The sequence below is a fragment of the Apodemus sylvaticus genome, chromosome 9 (genome assembly GCF_947179515.1).
Source record: "Apodemus sylvaticus chromosome 9, mApoSyl1.1, whole genome shotgun sequence".
NCBI classification, from domain to species: Eukaryota; Metazoa; Chordata; class Mammalia; order Rodentia; family Muridae; genus Apodemus; species Apodemus sylvaticus.
Genome location: NC_067480.1, coordinates 18546308 through 18567188, shown reverse-complemented (window position 1 = coordinate 18567188; position 20881 = coordinate 18546308). Strand labels below are relative to the sequence as shown.

The 20881-nt window shown below is 38.3% G+C and overlaps 1 protein-coding gene across 1 annotated transcript in view; it reads right to left on the bottom strand.

Annotated features, from left to right (window-relative positions):
* St8sia4 (ST8 alpha-N-acetyl-neuraminide alpha-2,8-sialyltransferase 4) overlaps nt 1-20528 on the bottom strand; it is an 88807-nt gene extending 68279 nt beyond the window's left edge. Inside the window, exons 1-3 of the mRNA XM_052192231.1 lie at nt 20074-20528; nt 13681-13812; nt 6162-6419 (exon numbers count right to left, since the gene is read on the bottom strand). Coding sequence (XP_052048191.1) covers nt 6162-6419; nt 13681-13812; nt 20074-20471 — 788 coding nt within the window. The 5' untranslated portion in view covers nt 20472-20528. The remainder of the gene's footprint in view (nt 1-6161; nt 6420-13680; nt 13813-20073) is intronic.
* Between the last annotated feature and the right edge of the window lie 353 nt (nt 20529-20881).

The following is a 20881-nucleotide window of genomic DNA, read 5'->3' as shown; positions in this document are numbered from 1 at the left end:
TTAATAACCACTTATTAGTGAGTGCATACCATGATTCACCTTTTGAGTCTGGGTTACCTCACTTAGTATGATGTTCTCTAGCTCCATCCATTTGCCTAAGAATTTCATGAATTCATTGTTTCTAATGGCTGAATAGTACTCCATTGTGTAGATATACCACATTTTTTGTATCCACTCTTCTGTTGAGGGATACCTGGGTTCTTTCCAGCATCTGGCAATTATAAATAGGGCTGCTATGAACATAGTAGAGCATGTATCCTTATTACATGGTGGGGAATCCTCTGGGTATATGCCCAGGAGTGGTATAGCAGGATCTTCTGGAAGTGAGGTGCCCAGTTTTCGGAGGAACCGCCAGACTGCTTTCCAGAGTGGTTGTACCAATTTGCAACCCCACCAGCAGTGGAGGAGTGTTCCTCTTTCTCCGCACCCTCTCCAACACCTGCTGTCTCCTGAATTTTTAATCTTAGCCATTCTGACTGGTGTAAGATAGTCAGAGGTCAAATTAAACATGATACTTAGGCAAATTCAAAATTATGAATTCACGAAATTGACTAGTGACCTATGCAAGCAAAGTAGATACAATTCACCTCTCTCCCAACAAACCTATTATCCACTAGTGAGTGACCCTTGGAAACAAGAAAAGAAAGTCAAAACACGGGTGCGGCTATTCAAAAAAAGCATCAACTATTTGTACAGCTCTGCAGGTATATAATGCATCATCAAGTGCGCCATTTGTCTGAAACACTCTAAAAGTTCTATCCAAAAGCTCAATATAGACAGGGAAGTCTTTTAAGGAAGAATGAAAATTTCAATAAATTCTAAACAAATAATTTTTTGGACATTTAAGGGAAAGAAATCCACTATTGTGCAATGATACAATAACAAAGGTCCAGGGGTATTTGTTGAGTGCTCCCAAATGATAATATTATAGAGAGAGGACAACAACTCGGCAGTAGGATCTCAGAAAGGCGTATAAGACATTATCAAATAATTTGCTTGTTCAAGAAAGAAATTAGGACTTAGTTTTCCTAAGAGTATTACCAGAATCAGGACAGCTAAGAGTAACCCTAATGTGTCCATTAAAAACAAAAGAAAGATAGTAATGCAAAATGTATATATATATGTATATATATATATACATATATATATATACATATATATATGTGTGTATATACATATATATATATATATATATATATGCTGATTCTTTTCAAAAATGTAGAGAAGTTATTCATTTCTATTAAGATAGTCACTATCTCAATTTCTGGCCTGTGTGCCATAGTGTGTATTTAAAATTCTCATACCCACATCTTTCACTTATCAACTACACATCAGTATCTTTGGGATGAATTCAATTTACTTTCACATTCTATGGGAAGATACAGTTACATTTGTTCATTTTACTTTTGACATAATTCCTTATTTTCATTTTCCTAGGTATTTCAAACAAAATCAAGCCATAACTAGTGTGGCTAGTAGAAGAGGCTGCTTCTTCAGATACAGGAGCAGACACAATAGCACTGCACTAGTTTGAATGAATTATTCTCATTCTTAATGTGCAGGACACAGCATGGCATACCCCTTGGTTACAGTCTTTATTCACAAGTGATAATGATTTTTTCTTCTCATTATTATTCTTCCTTTCTTTTCTTTTCTTTTTTCTTATTCAGAATAAAAGATTTTTAACTGATAAATGATCATTGGCAAAAATCAACTGGTATTTCATGGTAAACAATTGTGAATATCTTCTTCATTGTTTCATTTAATAAATCTCTAATTTCCTTTTCTGAGTAGTGAGATCAGGTTCCAAATATGTCCCTTTGAATATTCTGTAGAGTATAACAAATGGCTTCCCTACAAATCCCTAATAAAGTAAAGATCAAAGGAATAGACTGAACTGCTATTAAATTAATGGCCCCCTTCTTCCAGTGTAGAATGCTTTCTAAAATGTGCATTTTAAAATTGTTTCTTGAAAAGTCAGGTAATTTTTTTCTCTTGAAAAATCAGAAAAAATCTGAACAATATTTTCATAGTATACCCAGAATTGGAGTGTACTGACTTTAATTTTTTAATTAATAAAAGTGTGCAAAATGGGAGAGAAAGGTCATTAAGATGTTTCTTTCATTTTCTTTATAAACATGTCTTATTTTCTAAATAATGCAAATAAAAGCTTGTATAATTTGTTATTATTAAATTCCTACTAAACACTAAGTAAGCATAACTTGACAAAGAACAGAAGCACTTCTAAACGTCTAGAACTAAGGGCCTTGACCAACTCAAATACCCAAAAAGCAGTCAATTATTTGTATGTTGAAAGGCTGTATAAAGTCTTTGTTCAGCCTCAACCTAATATATAGTTGACTTGTGCCTCCCAATAGATTTGGCCCGGTTTTATTATCATCTTTAAAAATTCTATGACCTTAAGGGAATAATGTTACAGAGATGAGCACAACTTAGAAAAATAAATCAGCTATGAAAAGACTTCAAATATTCACATACACATTAGCCTTTTTCCTGCAGACTAGCTCTAGGCTAAAGAACACTAAATTTATGTAAATTCAACTTCATAAAAATTGTTTCATAACTCTCATTTTACAAATTTCAACTGAGAATCTATAATACTGTTTGAAAATGTTTTCATGAGAAGGAAGAGTCAGTTCACAGAGTTCTTTGTATTTTTGTGAAAAAGCAAGTTAAAAAAAAGACAAGAAATGACCAGTTCTGCAATCGTTTACCCTAGAAAGACACAGTTTATGAATATAAAACTTCTCCCTTATCTTCTAGTTGTGAATGCAACTAATAAAGGCATAGATTTCCTTGACATGGGGTTTTTTGTTAGTTAATGGCTTTTATAGAGGGTATTATCATCCCAAATGGAATAATTTCCTTTAATTTTAGGCTGTGTGTTTGTGGGTATGTATTCATATATAAGTATATTGTAGTCAATATAAAATATATATAATACATATTGCAATATATATGTACACATGGGCTATTTCTCTTGTCTTTGGTTGTCTCTCTGAGCTTGTAGAACCATATTGCTATGGACATCCCATATATAGAACACAAGATTCAGAAGGTTTGGCTGTATATATCATGAAAGCCTCCTTCTTTCTTGGGGTCTAGATTTTATAATACCAGAATTTACTATGCAAGCTGACAAAAGAGGCATGCAATGACTAGTGTTACCCATATGAACCACAATAATAACCAGTATGGCAATAGATCCTACAAGGTACAGTAGTGATACACAAATGTCAATGGTAGTCAACAATTGACTAATTGGGCTTCTGGCCTACCAACAGTAGGAAAATCAAGCCTTATACTAGAAACTAGAAAACTACCTGGAGCAAGTGAAGTAATGAATCCCACTAGCATCTACTAACACTGCCTTGCTAGAGCAGCAGGATTCCTTACTGTACTCTAAAGCATAACTTTAAACCCACAGAAAAGTGTAGCTCTTAAGCCTCATCAAAGAAGAGCGTTACCAAAACTACCAGTTGGAGTTTTCTGTGTCACAGACACAGATCTCTGATATAATAGAGACCAACAACTTTTGCATCTAAGGCTTCATAAACTCAAGGAAAAGGGAACAGAAAGAATATAAGGGTCAGGGGAGCAAAGAAACAGTCATAATTTTGTCTCCTAGAAATCACAGGGATGCTACACCTGTGACGCCCCAACAATGTGGCTAACTCCGTAAGACCTGAATATTCACAGTATTAATCAACATGGTAACATGGGAAGTAGAAATCTCACTGGGTATCCCCATTAGAAAAAGACTACAGGCAACTTATTAGGATGAGTCCCCCTAATTGATTATACAATTCCAAAGTGGTCAGCCGTGAAAATATACATATACAAGCAACAAGAACAGGCTCACAAGGTTATGCATGTATGTGTAACAGTAGTAACAAGAGGCCATAGATGTGTGAGGGAGTGGGGAGGCATGGAGAGAGGTGGCAGGAGACAACATTGCAGGGCTTCAAGGGAGGAAAGGGAAGATGGAGTTGATGCAATTGTATTCTAATTACAAAATATTAAATCTGAGTGTGGAAGCACATGCCTTTAATCCCAGTACTTAGGAGGCAAACTCAGGCAGATTTCTGAGTTGAAGGCCAACCAGGTTTACAAAATGAGTCCAGGACAGTCAGTGCTACACAGACAAATCATGTCTTTAAAAACAACAAAACTAAAACTAAAACAGCAACAACAGAAGAAACTTCAAAATGAATGAATAAATCGAATAAAATGGGAATTTAATAAAAAAAGATGTATGTATATATGCATGTGTGCACATTTAAATTTGTTTTAAAGTCAAAGGCAAACTTACAGAGGCAGATTTGAACAGTGATAGTGTTTCAGATGATGTGTAATTAAGGTGTTGTCAGAATAAGGGAATAAGCATGCAACTAGAGAGATAAGTTAAGGACTAAGTCCTAATTGGTCTTGGAGGATGAGTGCATGGGGAAGTGCCCTGTAAGGGACAGAAGAAGCTACCAGTTGTGGTTCACTAGTGGAGATCTGTTGGCCATGTTGTGTCCTTACACATTCTTCACAATAGTATTTCACCATAACATCAGTGTTAAAATCTCACTGTGGTCACTGTATATATTCTTCGTACATTCACTCAACTGTTTCACTCATTCATTATTTTTTCCTATGGATCTAAGACACAAGAAAAACTCTACAGGTACTAGGAATGGACATTAAAAATTGCTTAATGTCTTTAGATATGATCTGTTGTTACTTACTTCTTTAAGTTAATAAAAGGTTAACCAATTTCAATAGAACAAATAATGAGTAATAAAGTCAATTTGATTCAGGACAGTAGATACAAACTCACAAACTTAGCTTCTTTGAAGCTGCAAAGTAATTAATAATAAATAGTAAAATTTATTTATGTCTGTGACAGCACTACATAATAATCTTCAGTCAACATATAAAACTAAATGATGGGATATTTCTCAGCCATTAGTGAAATAAGCAATTAAAGCCTGATTGGATTATATTAAAAGCAGGTTTATTGGGAAGCTGCAATGGGCCTGGTGAGTTCACTGGCTTCATGGACCAAGGCCAGGGAAGTTGCCTTCACAAAAGGGGTTAGGGGAGGGAGAGAGAAAGAGGGAAAGAGGTCTGAGCACAGATGCAGAGATGGGGGAGGCAGACAGAGGAGATGGTAGAAGGGAGAGGGGAAGAGAGGAGGAGAGGGAGAGGGAGAGGGGGAGGGGGAGGGGGGAAGATGGAGAGGGAGAGGGGGAAGGGGGGAAGAGGGAGAGGGGGAGGGGGAGTAGAGGGGAGGGGAGAGGGAGGAGAAGAGGGAGGGGAGAGGGAGAAAGGGAGAGGGAGAGGGGAAGGGGAAAAGAAGAAGAAGGGAGAAGAGGGAGGGGGGGCAGGGAGAAGGAGAGAGAGGGAAAGAGGGAGGGAGAAAAGGAGAGGGGGAGGGAGAGAGGGAAATGGGGAGGGAGAGAGGAAGAGGAAAGGGGAGGGAGAGGAGGAGGGAGAGAGGGAGAGGGGGAGGGAGATGGAGGGGGAGGGAGAGAGGAGAGAGTGGAAAAGGAAAGAGGGGGAGGGATAGAGGAGAGGGTGGAAAAGGGAGGGGGAGGGGGAGAAGGAGAGAGAGAGATGGGGGAGAGGAAGAGGGAGTTGGAGGGCGAGAGAGAATGTCCAGATTCTATAGGGAACAGCCTCTATGAGAACGGCAGCCCAGCCCCTGGGATGGAAAGTTCAGGGTTGGGGGCGGGGGTATGCCAGGTAGGTACTGAGGGATGCTGGGAGAACCTGGAGGCCAGGTCTGCTTTGATATGTAAAATTTGCATAGCTGAAGTCTGAAACCAAACATTAAAGATAACAAGGTATAAGAAGTTATTGATTGTCTCTATACGTACTAATATAATTAACTTATTCTTGCCCATATCTTTAAAATCTTTTGTGAAGTGTGACAAGGTATTCGACTTTTCTTTCAATGATACAATGATTACATTTCTAATCCAAAAATAAAGGGTTGTTTGTATACACCACTGTAACGGACATCACACATAAAAACGGTAGCGTTCTCAATCATTCTTCATGTTAACGTGAAGTTTGAGCATGTCTCACGGTATTCTAGGTAAAACGATGGTGAAAGTACTAGCGGGCTCAAACAGCAGAAGGATGCTCACCTTATTACAAAGTTGTGGCTATCAATCTCCTTTCCACATCCGCTGTCCAGTAGAATGCCGGAATTTCCAACAACAGCACAGGTCTTAAACCTGCGGTTTTTCATAGGTGAAACTTCAGGCAGGAGGCTATGCAGATCGTGAGAAATGTTGAGTGTCCGGCGTCTGTCCAGCACATAGTGTATGACATCACCCGGCTTAAAACTGCTCTTGACCACAGATACATCGCGTTCCGCATCTAAGAAACGGAGAATGTTCTTCCTGTATTTGGAATGCAAGCAAAACTTTAGATTAAGGAATGAGTATCTAAGAACGGATGTCTTCATTTCTATCTCAGTACATGCCTATATAAACAGGCAATTATTGCTCTTAAATTATCAAGTGGTAAATACATCAAATAATGTTATAGGAAATAAACTTTTGTTAAATCCTGTGTGGAGAGTTCAGAATAGTTTTGTAAATAGATATAGTGTATACATCTATTGCTCAAGTGAGGAAATCACTTCATTTGTGAAAATATACTTAAAAAATATTTCACTAGGTAAAATATTGTTCATAGGGACACCATTTGTACCAAGAAGATTGTTGCCTGGTGTTCTCAATTTTCTAGTCAATGTTTTTGTTGAATATTGTACAATGAGATGAATGGTATTAACTTGAAGTTATTTTGAATCAGAACATTGACAGAAATGTTAAATTATTGAGCATCTTTCCAAAGATACATTTATCCAAATGGCATATTAAATATGTCTGTAAGTTTTCATTCATGTTTACAAGTCCAAGATGTAAGATGAATTCAGTCTAAGAAATCCTGGTTAGAGAGAGCACCAATACTGCATCTGAGAGATATTTAGTTACTCTTCTTGTTCTTTCTTACTTTCCTTGTCCTTAGACATTGACTTTTGTTGTTGTTTGGGTTGTTTGTGTTTGTCTGTGGGCCCTGGATAATTAGTTAGAACCTTCCCGTGATTTTAAACAAGTCTAGTCATTTGTGTTGTTGGGCTGATCTTTTTAAATTGGATGTAAATGCTCTTGTGTGTGACTGTATGAAACAAAATACTAACTCATCTCATCACTGCATTTCACATTCATCTTTTATTAAAATTTAACCCTTCCTATATATATTATACAGATTAATCAGAAGCTGTAAGATGCTGAGCAAATAGAGATGTGTGCATATTCTAAGTAGATGACAGACTATGAGAAAATAGTCATAACTGGATGGAGGGCAGGGGAAATGTGGCCTAAGGGGAAAATGTACCTGATTATGTAGTTTGTCTTTTAAACGTTGGCAGCTTCATATTGTGCATAATACATTGACTGGTCATGGAAAACTGATTTAAAAGTATTTAACTGTTTTTCTAAGGCGCTAAAATCGGAGAATCAAACATGAAGTAGCCAGGTGGCAGGCAGTGAGGAAAGGAATCTTGGCCGAGACAGGCTCTGTGATCCAAACTGTAAGGTATGCAATTTGTAGCTGTCATCTTTCCCTGAACCCTGCTTGGTAAGAAATGTGAATATAAATTATAACTCTCCAAAAAAAAGTGATACATTATCTTTCCATGTCCAATGAGAGATTTAAGTGATCCAAAAGGGGTACCTGTGATTGAATTATAGGATGGAGAGCTCACTTAGTACAGTTTTAAAATACTAAAAAGAAGCCTGTGTTCATGAGAAATCTTTGGAAGGATTCATTCATACTTGCAATTAACATTAGGGAAGTGCACCAGGATCAAGTAGCTTTGGAGGAAATGATATTGACAAAATCTTAGGATGTGGCTTACAGGAGTTCAAGATTATTTAATTCCAAAGCTACCCAATCATAAAGCACTAGGAAGTAATCTGAAATATGTAGCAGAGGCTAGAAAGACAAATGCTATTTAGCACTGTGCTCTAAGGTTGAGCTGCCAGCTTCACAGGGATACAAGTCGGTGCCTGATAGTAATACATACGTAAGATAAAAGAGGCATATTTCCCTTTTGTGATAACATGCTGTATGCTCTATGACACTGACAAGTTTTGTTGCTAAGAACAAGGACCTAGTTATTCTCCACAAACTGTAACATCTACTATAAAAATGGGACCCTAGTCTTCCATTAATTAACTTCCGTTTAATTACCTGGGATCAAATGAGAAGAGCTTGCCACCTATATTTTAACACAACTTCTTGTTTGCTGTGAAGGTGACAAGGTTGTCTTAAAGATAAGGACTGCACGGATGTGGTTAAATCATCGAAGAGGGTGATGTTACCGTTTCCCTTTGAACAAAACTGAAATAGGCTGTCATAGATGCATTTAAAGATTCTGCTCAAAAGCAGTAGCGTGTTTGGCAGCTTGAGATGAATAGATCAGAGCTGTAGGTATTAAAGAAGGTTCTGTAGCTTAGAAATCCAAAAGCGAAACTCCCTTTCACGGCATCAAAAACGTTACACTGGCTGGCATGGGAACTGACAAGAGGGACTTTCCTACAGAAATGTCGTTTCTAGGTGATGGAAACTTAGAAGCCAAATCATTTCAAAAGTGATGCACAAGTAAGCAGAACGCCAATGCTTTATACGCCCTTAGGGGAAAAGTCTGAACTCAGCTTCGAAAGTTAAACAAAATGTTAAAATGCGTAAGGCTTGCTAACTTTCGGGAGAAAATAGCAGTCGAGATAAACAGTTATTAAGCACATATGCCAATGTTATGAATCCTAATTTAAAATGATAGGTTTGGCAGTAATCTATTTTTACAAAGCATCAGTCAAGAAAAAAAGAAAGTACCTTTTAAAGCAACAGAAAACCGAATGTTATAGACTAATTAAAATTACACTTAAAGAAGCTTTTAGACAAAATCTAAAACATTTTTAATGTAGAATGTGTGATTTTAACCTGAAGTTTTGAAAGAAAGAGCCTTTGAAATATTTTAAATGATTTTTGAATGTTTTTCTCCTTATGTTTAAAAAACATTTAAATCCCATTTTTAGGGCTGAAATTTATGCAGGAAAAGTTATTGAAGATAGGATTGTTGATGAAAGTGCACAAAGTGCTGATGATAATTATTATGAACGAACAATATTGTGGCCTAGAAGCACAAGCACTTTTGGAACCAGTGAGGAATGGTTAGAGTCTTCACACTTTAGAAAGCTAAGATCATTTTATTAGCTTATATACGCATTGGAACATAAGAAATTCTGTGAATTTCCTAAACATAGTCTTCACTTAAAACCACAAAGTATGGAGCAAGAACAATGTTACCTAAATTTAATTATCTGAAGGCCACAGGAATCAGGAAACACTCTTCTTAGAGTAAATTGAAAAACTTTTTAAGTTTCATCAGAAAGACATGAATGGTTTACTTTAGAACACAATATGAATTTAATTTTGTTTAACAGCAGAGTCAGCAAAATTGCTTGAGCAAGAAAGGGAAACCCAGCTTAACATCTGAGCTTACAGATTCAACATTCGACAAAAGTATATTTAGTGTTCAAGCTGTAACCTTGCAAGATTTCTGCATAGGCAGCCAAGCCACTAACATATTTAAAGTCATGGATTGTATCTGATATTAAAATAAATAAATAAAGAAAGAAAGAAAGAACAGATTTCTTAGATTGTCAGCTGTTATTTGCTCTCTCCAATTTAGACCTTCATGCCTTCTTAGTTAAGCCAACATCAACTTCACAGCAACTGATTTTAAGTGAATGGTAATGGGGAAAAAAAAAAAAAGAAAATGTTTCGTTTTCAATGAGACTGAAAATATTAGTCACAAAAAATGTATTTTTTTTAAAAAGGCAACGTTGGTTTCAACCCAAAGGCTTGTGGACTGTTAAACTGCCAGGAAAGATTCTATACAGAAACTGCTCAACTGAATCTTCAACCAGAACTTCCCTTTTGATACCAACCGCACCACGGTTGCAACAGCAGCTGCAGGGCCTAGAGGTTTAATTTACTACTCATTGTTTTTATTTGTGAAACACTAAATATAGCTAACTCACCACCATATGCCACTCTTCCTTCTCTTTATATTTTGTACCAACAATTGTGTTGTAGCAACTGAAATTTCACTGAAAGTGCATTTTGTCTTACCAGAAGTAATGAGCACATCATACAGCAGGAACACATTAAAAGTTGAAAGTCAAACTAGGTTATATATACAAACATACATATCATAATGTAAGTAGTTTCAATTTATTAGAATAAATAGAGGAGAGAATCAGTGTGTCTAAATTTGATGGTTAAAAATAACATATTGATTGACAATAACACAGCTCACTGAAAAGAACTTTGAAATTCCTGTGTGCTTTATTGAGCCTATGAAATGAAAGAAAAATCCTTACATGACTTTTCCTAAATGAAGTCTTTCTATTACTTAGTAATTCAGGGCTTAGAAAAAGTTTACGGGAAAGATATTTTAGTCTGAAAAAGAAAAATCCTAAACAACCCCATCACATGAAAACTAAAATTATTCCAAAATATGTGAAGAATACTTCTTTATTTTTTTTTTAACTTTACTATTTCATACGTAGCTGTGAATTTGGTAAAAATTGGATGATCAAAGTTTATTTTCATTTTCAAAGTGAAAGCATATCCTGTGCTTCATACAGACATGCTCTATATTTAGTACTAAGATATGATCTTTCACAACTTGCTCTATTAAAAGATGGGCACTTTAAAATAAAGCACTGAATGGGAATATTTGCTCCTGGTAAATAAGCTTCTTCAGTTACAAGCAACATTATTGTCAGTTTCTGAGCAGAGTAAGTAGAAGATGATATAAGATTGCACGTGCCATTTTTCTATCAAAGAAATCTATAAATGTAGCAGCATGCTACATTTTTACATGAAACACACAAACCTGCACTCATGTTTAATTAGCCCATCTTATATGTTTAAGAAATATTACACTAAGAATCAAAATATTTCACTAATTATTGGCTAGACTGCAGGAGGGAAGCTGAGATCATATGTTTCTACACCCTAATTTGGCATTGCATTTTTTTTAGGGTTTTGTTAATATATGAAAACTGAGAAAATAAAGAACCAAAACACAGAAAATAGGTTGAGACAGATGGTAGACAGAAGCTGACAACATTCACAGATTTAGTCACAAGTAATGAAAGTTAAATGTGTCATCTCTTAAGAAAATAATATTAACAAAGTCTTCACAATACAATGAAGCCTTGAGAACAAGGTAGTAGTATTGATTGTGACTATGCCTGGAAAGTGCTTTGACTCCTTAAACGTTGTGGATACTTCAAAGTACAATGAATTCCAACCACCTGCAATGATTCTCCACCATGCAGTTGCTGACTAACTGCACTTGATGTGTTTGTGAACCCTGCAGACCAAACAGTGGTAGGACTAAAGAATACAAGCAGAATTCACAATTAAAAATAGAATCAAAGGATCCACACAGCTGTTACACATGTTAATGCAAATTAACAAATAATTTACTAGAAATATCATCAGAACATTATTAATATAATGGTAATTCAAAGTAAACAAGACCTTAAAGCAGGATTCAACCATTTAAAACAAACCAAAAAAAAAAAAAAAAAAAACCAAAAGTCAATCATATGTCATGCCCCAATCAAAACAGAGTTTTGAAAAACTGGAATGTGATCCAGCCACCCTCTCACAGACATGCTTGCTAACAACAAACTTGTAAAACCTGAGTCTAACAACAAGATATTTTCATATCCTCAATCTTTTATTACAAGTGTCAAACTGATTACTACTCAATAGTCACTGCTGCCAGAGGCAATTGTAATTTTTATGAACTGTTTGCACATTGCACAAGAATGAACTTACGAATTGTTTTTTTTCTGGCAAATGACAACTTTGTATATATTATTCAATGTTTGTTCACCATTGTATTGTTTACTTCTTAGCCTGTGACGAGGAACAATACAAACATAGCGGGTACCAACATTTCATTCATATTAACAGCTCTTAGCTAAAAGAACTCACCTTCAGAGCTCCAGTTGCTGCCTTCATTTTGTACAGTTCCATAAGAGGAAGCACTAGAGTCTGTTTGGGTTTTTTGTTTTTGTTTTTGTTTTTTTTTATTGAATATATTCTTTATTTACATCTCAAACATTATTCCCTTTCCTGGTTCCCCGCCCCCAAAAAACACCTAACCCTTCCTCCCTCCCCCTGCTTCTATGAGGATGTTCCTCCACCCAACCCACTACTTTACTATAAAGCAAACTGTAAATTTAATGTCTCATGAATAGATACATTATTCAAATTTGAAAATAAATTAGGAATGCGTGGACTGATATATTAATTATGAAGGAGGACTCTTCAATTAATAAACTTTTTAAACTTTCACCTACATGGCACATGTTAAGCTTGGCTAGACATGCTAATCGAACTATTGTACTTTTGTTTTGTATGTTCTTTACATCATCCATGCAACCTCACCTTCTGTGACTCCCTTGCCTGACCACTGTTTCTTTTAAGTCATGATTGTCAATAACTTCTTTTCTTTACAATCAACCACCTTTTTTCTTTTATCAACCTCTGAGATTTAATGTTATGCCCGTCTATCACCTCATTCCTAATAATTAATTCATGGCTAACTTCTTTTACATTTAAATGAAGAACTGGATATGGGAGCCAGAGATAAAGAGAGGTGATACAGGAATCAAGTGAGGCAAAAATGTGTCAAGCTGAGCAGTAATGAGACCCTCACCTTTTAATCAATCATATACTGTTAACCAAATTTCTATGTTAATATCTCACCAACAAGCGTTAGTATTTTGTAAACACTAAAAAAAGCAATGCTTTTATATGCATGTTTTCCCGAACTTCTCAAGTTATGAATTACCAAAATGCTCTAACTTAAGTATACCAACCAAAACAATGATGGGATGAAAGAAAAATAAGATTCTTTTCTCCTTCTTATTTGGGGATGCATAGCTCACTTTCCCATTAATTTTAGGACTGAGATAGAAGAGAGTGATGCAATGATGTGAGGAGTCATTGGGTTTGTTTCAATAATTCAATTTCACTAAACTATTTTTCTGGCAAAGACCAAGTCAGAACTGTAGCAAACTTATTTTCTGACTTGGTGTTCTCCTTTCACATGAGCTTATGCTGGCATAACCATTTAATAAATCAAATCACTCTACATTTACAACACAATAGGAGTAGGGGATCCTCTGTTCTATGTAGTTAAATGTCAGATCAAATTGAAGTCTCAATACGAAAAAGTAAGGCAATGATTCCTAAAATGAATGTTCATTCCATGCAATGGAATAAAATTATATTAAAGGTTAGTTCCTAGCTCAATATTTTGCTCTATTGATAATGGGATGGCATATTAAAAATTCCATCATCCTGGGGAAAAACAGTGACTATTCAATGACTTTGTTTTTATGGTTTCATATTCTTCCGTGAGGAACATTAAATATAGCTGATCCACTTTTTCATTAAACGTTTACACTTAAGCCATAAATCAAGTGTTCAGTGTAAGTTTGCCAAATCCATCTTCTTTAAGGACATGATGTGATGACTTTTGGCTTATTAAAGAAAACTCACCTTATCTCTAGGACTAAAGAAGAATTGATTTTCCAGCCTTGTACGGAGTGTTGGAATATGGTGGAGCCAGCCTTCCGAATGATTTTATCAGAGCTGTTGACAAGTGATCTGCTCAAACACAATTCACCATCTCTGAAAAGACAGATAGGCCAACTGTGTGAAAATCAGAAGCGTTTTGCTTAAGTGACATCATACACGATTATATTTACATTAAGATGTAGGCATGAGATATTGTTTTCATAAGTTAGTAGAAAGAGAAGTAGAATGGAAGTTGCTTTAGAAGTCACATGACTGACATCACAGTATACCTCTACCCCTATTTTTGTGAAAAATATTATCTTTCATATAAGACAGACCTCAAGATATTTAAGAAAATAAAACTCTCATTAAAGTTACAATACCAACTACCCCCACTGCTACTTAGACAATAAGAGGCAGGATGTTTGGTCAGTTACTTCCACTATAAGCCTATGTAGCCTTTGCTGCCAAGATTAATTCTTTTTCAAAGAAGACATAGAAAAGAACTGGAAATAGACTTTGCTGAGGACTACTAAGAAAATCATGTGCATAGCAGATCTGCACATGTGATTGATTTCATAGTGCATTTGTGTTGTGCTCTTGGGCACTACCTCACTAAGGTCATTGTGGTCTTAACCTTGACAAAGAGCAATAACATTTCATTTAATTTGCAATGACTGTGATGGTTACGGGGCTTTCTGTGTAACGAAGTAACTTTTCAAGCATTGTCGAAGTGCCAGTTTAAAAAGAATTGATTTCTAACGTTGTAAAGACCGGACCTCACAGGAAACAGAGAAGAAAATTCTTTCAGTTCATATGTCCATGGCCTTTGGTTTGTGTTGAAAGCAACAGTTTCTTACAGTCAGTCATCTCTAGCATACCATTGGCTAGCATACCATATGACCTGGTAATATTAGGAGTTTGGTGCAAGTATGATGGAGAGGCACATCTTTCATGTCATTTATACTATGAGGACCTGTAGATATTAGCAGTTCATGATCGAATAGATGCTGGCCTTTGTGATTTTGGGTTAAAAAAAACTGATTCAGATAATTACAGAAGGCAATCAACTATGGCAGAGGAAGAGTTTTAGTCTTTTTAGTATTTGTATTGGCTTTAATTATTTCCTTTCAATAGCATTGCTAAAGAGTAATATGATTGTTCAAACCCGTCAAGTATGAATGTGTGTGTATCACCTAGAATATTCTCTCTACTAATATAGACACTGCCTTTTAACAGCTGTTAGATGATTCTAAAACTGGAGGATTATTGTTTGGTACTTGCTCTGCATTATTTTCTTAATATGTAATTTTAATTTGAAGCAACTCCCTGTGCTACTTATGAAATCATATGAAACCACTCCTTGTGAAATTTGAAGCTCTATAAAAATTAATATTTTACACAGTTCTACTGATGAAAATTACACATTTGCATGTCTGTTCAAGGGTAATAATAGTCATTTTACAGAGGTCATCTAGGGTGTTAGGAAACAGACTATATTTTACTATGCAGTGATAGCGCTGTCAATTTTCATATTATACTTCTAATGATAATAATTGCATATGAGTAATATTGTGGATGTGCACAGAAGTTAACCTTCACACTTTAGTGTACACCTTTAAGCCGGCATAAATTATCATCATTTTTTTATGGGAAGAGGCAAAGATCTTTCCAATCATCACTCCATTAATGACTGCCAATATCATTTCTTTCTCCTATAGGTTGCAAAGGTTAGAATAATAATTTTGAGACCTAGTATATTTTTATGGAAGTAAAATTATTCATGCGATTGAATTTTTAAAATTTATATAGTATTTTGACACCTAATTACGGGTATAATTTCTACTTGTACAATGGTTTTTATGATGATATACTTAGTCTTGTGGAACCTTAACAGAACAAATGCATGTTCTGAGCACACTGTACACGTCTCTGTTTGAGCAGCTTGTATTAAATTGGTGATTGGCTGCAGGTCAGGCTTTTTTCATTGGAAAGAACCTTGGATGGAAATGGGCATCAGTAGTCAAACTTCTCTTTTACACTTAAAGGAATCATCTGACCCTACAAAGCACACTTTTGTTGTTGTTGTTGGTCCTGCAAAATTAAACAGCTCCAAAGGATATTTTTGCACATGTTCTTGGTTGTACTCCGTCTGAAGAAAGATTCCCTGCCCATGAATTCAAGGCATGAAGAATATTGCCACCCACTGCTTCTCATCCAACTTTGGACGTGACCTCTGAACAGCTGCACTGAAAACATTTTTTTGCATAGAAATATCTACAGAACATTCAACATGCAGTTTTAAAAGGGAAGAAACAGAAGACATCAAAGAAATCACTCAGAACTAAAGAATGTGGTTTTTATAGTGTCCCTGCTGATGTGGTGTTGTGAACATTCAACAAAGATGGTCATACATAAGACCCCATGCTTAGGAATATCTGCACTTAACACCGTTAATATCTACAAATTTTTTGTTATTGTTTTCTCTTTGATATGAGTTTCTCCCTTTGCAATGATTTATTTTGTCAGTTCTGAGACACATAACAAAAGTAATTAAATACCCTTTTGGATATTAGGTCTCAGTATCTTAGTATTTTCAGATACGGATTACTTAGCTTTGGAATGAATGGGACTAGATTAAGCTTCTTCATTAATTTAAACTTAAAAAAAAACACATCAACAAAAGACTTGAATCAAACTAAGTCTGAACTGAAACAGAGGGTAATTCTATATTTTATTCTGAAAGTATCAAACAAATAAAGATGAGATATAGTGTAGTGTAATTATAAAATTAATTTGGGAATTAAAGGGCAAACCATGGGATACTGGTTTACAAAGCCATCTTTTACTTTGAAACAATTTAAAAGTTGTTCTATGAAGCTATAATCAAAGCCCTGGTATTTAGCTTTACTATCAACCTTATACATGGCAGAATTCAAAACTGTTGATTGTTTAGTAATATAATGTAAGCACCCTTGAGGGGGAAAAGGACAAGGATAAGTATACTGGAGTCTCAGTTCTGCCAAGCAAATTTGGGACTCTGATCAAAAGTGGCACCTATCCATCATTTAACTTTGCCGCACTTTCAAATTCTCCCCACACTAGACAGGTTTGCTCATGCAGTGTATGCGGGAATCTTAAAACCTGTTTCCGGTCTATTCTGGCGAGCATACCAAATGTGAAAAAGTAGGACAAACGTAAAGCGTGTGGGAAAAAAGTAACTCAAGAATGACCCAATTAATACTACCAGGGTCGGAGATAAATTCGTTAACAAAATTCATCTATCAATAAAGTTTATCCAGAAGGAAATGGCAGCTTCAGGTGGTCAGTGATTATCATTCAAACTGTTGGGAGTAATCCTGTACTCTTGGTGAACATACAGTACCACTGTACCACTGATGTTCCTCTGTAGAGGACAGCAACCTTTCTCACCTACTGTTTCCCTTTCTGCATACAATGAGTGCTTGATGTTGAAGAGTGAGTGTTGCATCCTTGGCTGGGCATGGGAAGCTCTGCTAAAGGAGAAATGGTTGGCTAGAGAACCCCCTACCTAGTGAGAAATAGTCACGGTGGCGGGGATGGACTCTGAACTCAGAAGAATGTAAGATGAAAGGACTTGATTGGAGCTACAGCCAGCCTGAATGGCATGCAGCGCCCCCCAAAGACTGTAACCCGCCTCTATGGTCTCACTTTTAAATGAAGCTTTGATCTGGCCTCCAGGGCTTCTTTACTCTTTAAGTCATTTCAAAACTGGCCCCTCCTTAAGGGGAGAGGAGGTGATGTGCTAGCTGATGAGTCAAGTGTTCCACTAGGGCACCGTGGGAGAGTTGAAAGAAAATCAGCTCAGGTCATAAGCCTTCCCCCAGCCCCTCGAACTTTTCATTCGGGGTGGGGGGGAAAGGGGGATGAAAGTCCAGAGATCCCAGCTACCCGCACTGCTCCTGACAACACTGGCCCCACCCTGTGTCTGAGTCTGGAGGCCCAGAGCAGTAAGGATTTCTCCAGCGCGTGTGTGAGAACGGTCGGTCTCCACAACCCGGTCCCTGCCTTGTTCAAAAAAGCTGCAGTTGCGGGCTTTAATTAAAGAGGAGGAGCTTTGAACGTGAATTTTTGTTTGTTTGTTTGTTTGGATGTCACAAAGAAGGCAGAGTGACTTCTTTCTGAAATGATGCTCTCTCTCTCTCTCTCTCTCTCTCTCTCTCTCTCTCTCTCTCTCTCACACACACACACACACACACACACACACACGCACACATTCTCATTCTCCTGCTCTCACTACTAGTTCTCTTAGAAGAAAGGGTAGACACGGGCATGGGCACACCTCTCTTCCTGTTTTGATAACTCAAGCCGCCTCATGCCTTCTCATAGGAACTGGGAAGAAAGAACGTCAGCTCAGCTTGCAAAGGGTGCGGAGGCATAGCTCAGAAGAGCTAGCTACTCAGCCACTCTGTAGCTGAGGGGAGGCAGCTCCTCTGATGCCAAGGCTGTGTCCACCCTCCATAGATTTCCAGGAAAAGGCCACAGAAGAAATGTCATTGTGATACGCGGAGTGTCCTGGATCTGTTATTTTCCTTTGGGGCACCCAGGGGTATTGGCCTCCTTCCTGGAGGCAATTTATCTGAGCAAGGAAATGATTCCTTTGCAGCATTAGGACATAGTGCTTATCGCCACGCCCACTCCTGCTAGCTAGGGTCCCAAACCACCGGAGTCCTGTAGAAGCTTGGCCGCTTTGTCTAGGCGCCGGCTCCTCAGAACCCAATCAGTTCAGAAGGGAACAAAGAGCCTCGATTCGCAAGCCCCAGCCTCCACCTCTCCCAGAAATTCCCACGCGCGGGTTCACCACCTTCAAGACCCCTTTGTCTGGCTGGCAAAAACAGGTCTGCTAGGGATATCCACACCTTTCCCAATTTTTCTTTTCTACCCTTGACATGGATTTTCAAACCATCCACTTCTATGTAAACGACTTCACATAATGCTTCTAGTTATTTATTTATTTTCTGATACAGACCTTGAATAGGTTTGTTGAAGCATAAGGACCATTCGGCCCACTCCTTATTAGCTTTCCTTTTTCCTACAGTCCCCTTTGAGCCTAGTACTGTTAGGCTAGCTTTATGCAGAATAGCAAGTCCTTCCGGGGGACACACCTGCTTCTTACTCACTTAATTGTGGCTGATTACTCAGAGAGGGGAAGGGGTATCAAGAAAAGAGCTGCGTAAAGTTTCATAGTGTGTGTTTGAGAAGCTCTGTGCCCCGCCCCCACACATAACCGCGCGCGCGCGCACACGCACACACACACACACACACACACACACACACACACACACACACACAAACACACAAAGAAAGGCAAAGCATCTTCCTTCGTTTGAAAAATGTCAGAGACCATTTAAAAACAGAAGGAAATCTCAGCCGGTGCAGTTTCCCGACTGCGGAAACCTCCGGACTTGGAAGGATTTCCGAAACAGGACTTTTAACAGAGTTAACACGCAGGACCATATCCTCAGAAAAAGCTCTTCCAAGCCTTGTCAGAGACACGAAGTTACAAGGCGCTCTGCTCTGGATAGACTTCAAAGGCAGAGAAGCCAGGGGAGAGAGGAAGGAAGTGAGATATTTACAGAACTTAATGGGGCGGAGATTTTGAACACATCTTGACGAACTCAAGAAAGAGCAGATATCATCTGCAAAGGCACAGTTCCCAGTTCCCTTCTAAAACTGTAAGCATGAAACCCAGGAGTTTTATCCATGGAGGAGTGAATAAGAAATTTTCCTTATTGACACTGAAATGTCTAACTTGAAAGAAAAGAATGAAAGAAAGAAAGAAAATAGATCTTACAGATGTCCCCTCCCCCAACTAAAACAAACAAACAAAGGGTAAAGAAGACTCATTTCACTTCTGTGAGCATAAACTTTGGAGAACGCCGCTTTTTACAGTGTCTTCATAGACTAGCAGGACACAGAAGAAAAGAAAGAGAAGGCTTGAGGAGTAAAGACATCTCTGAATTCTCTTCAAGCGTTAAAATAACAAGGGCACACGTTCTTTGTTGACACTTCTGCAGTGACTTCTTTGGTGAGCAGCACCCTGTGCCCATACATCTGTGGCCACCACCACCACCACCACCACCACTATCACTACTACCAACTACCACCACCACCACCACCATCACCACCACTGCACAGGGCAAGTTAAACTCATCCTGGAACCAGCATGGGAAAAGCGCACACACACCTCCAAAGAGCCTTTGTTATTTAATTCATGACACTCTGCACAAGCACGCCCAAACCAACACATGCAACACTCCAAACGCCACTCTCCTGGCTCTAAGCCCACGCTTCACACGGCTTGATTTGGTGTCATATCGTTGAGCATGCATTTACCCGATGAGTTGCGTCTCTTGGTGCTCCTCAGTTCTGGCTATTTCTTTTGTCTTATAAAAGATCAGGAGTAGACTTATAGTGCAGATAGTCCACCGTTTTCTAATGGAGCGCATCTTGGGTGCCCGGGAAAGTCTTGGTTGTCCCAGCTCAAGCACCTTCTCCTGGTATAAAGGCTCCGTTTTGGGGAAATAATCAAGGGGGAGAAATCTGAAAATTGCGAAGAGAGCGTGGAGCCGAGATCCCAGAATCAGGTCGCTAGGATGTTCAGCGGTAGAGCTCTCCGGGTTCTCCAGCGCTGCCCAGCGCCCTGCCGCGCAGTTTGCCCTAGCCGGGCCGGGGTCGCTCTGCGCCGCCTCCCTGGGGCTCAGGTTTCTTTTCAAATGTGACACCTTGTGCATTGGAGGTGGCGGTTGCTTCTGCAGCTGGGCTCGGGGGCGTCACTGGCCCTTTCCTCGCCGTAGCAGGGAAATGATAAGCAAGGCCAGCCAATCACCGTGCTGAGGGGGCGGAGGCTGCTGTTGCCTTGCGTTGCTGGCGGCTGCTAGGAGAGTCGTTGTGAGCTCGGTCTGCACTAAGCCGGGGGAGGAAGCTCCCAGTCGCACGCGGACACGTTCTTGCGCACATACTCCCAAACCACAGGCACACACAGAACCATACTGTCTCCTCGGACGCCTAAATGTCAAGGCTCCAGATCCGCCAGCTTCGACCCCAGCTGATTACACGGATGTAAAGAGTGCATCGTATAAGAACGTTGAGAGACTCATCCCACTAGAGGAATGCAACGGCTAGGGCTAGGGATGGCTTGAGA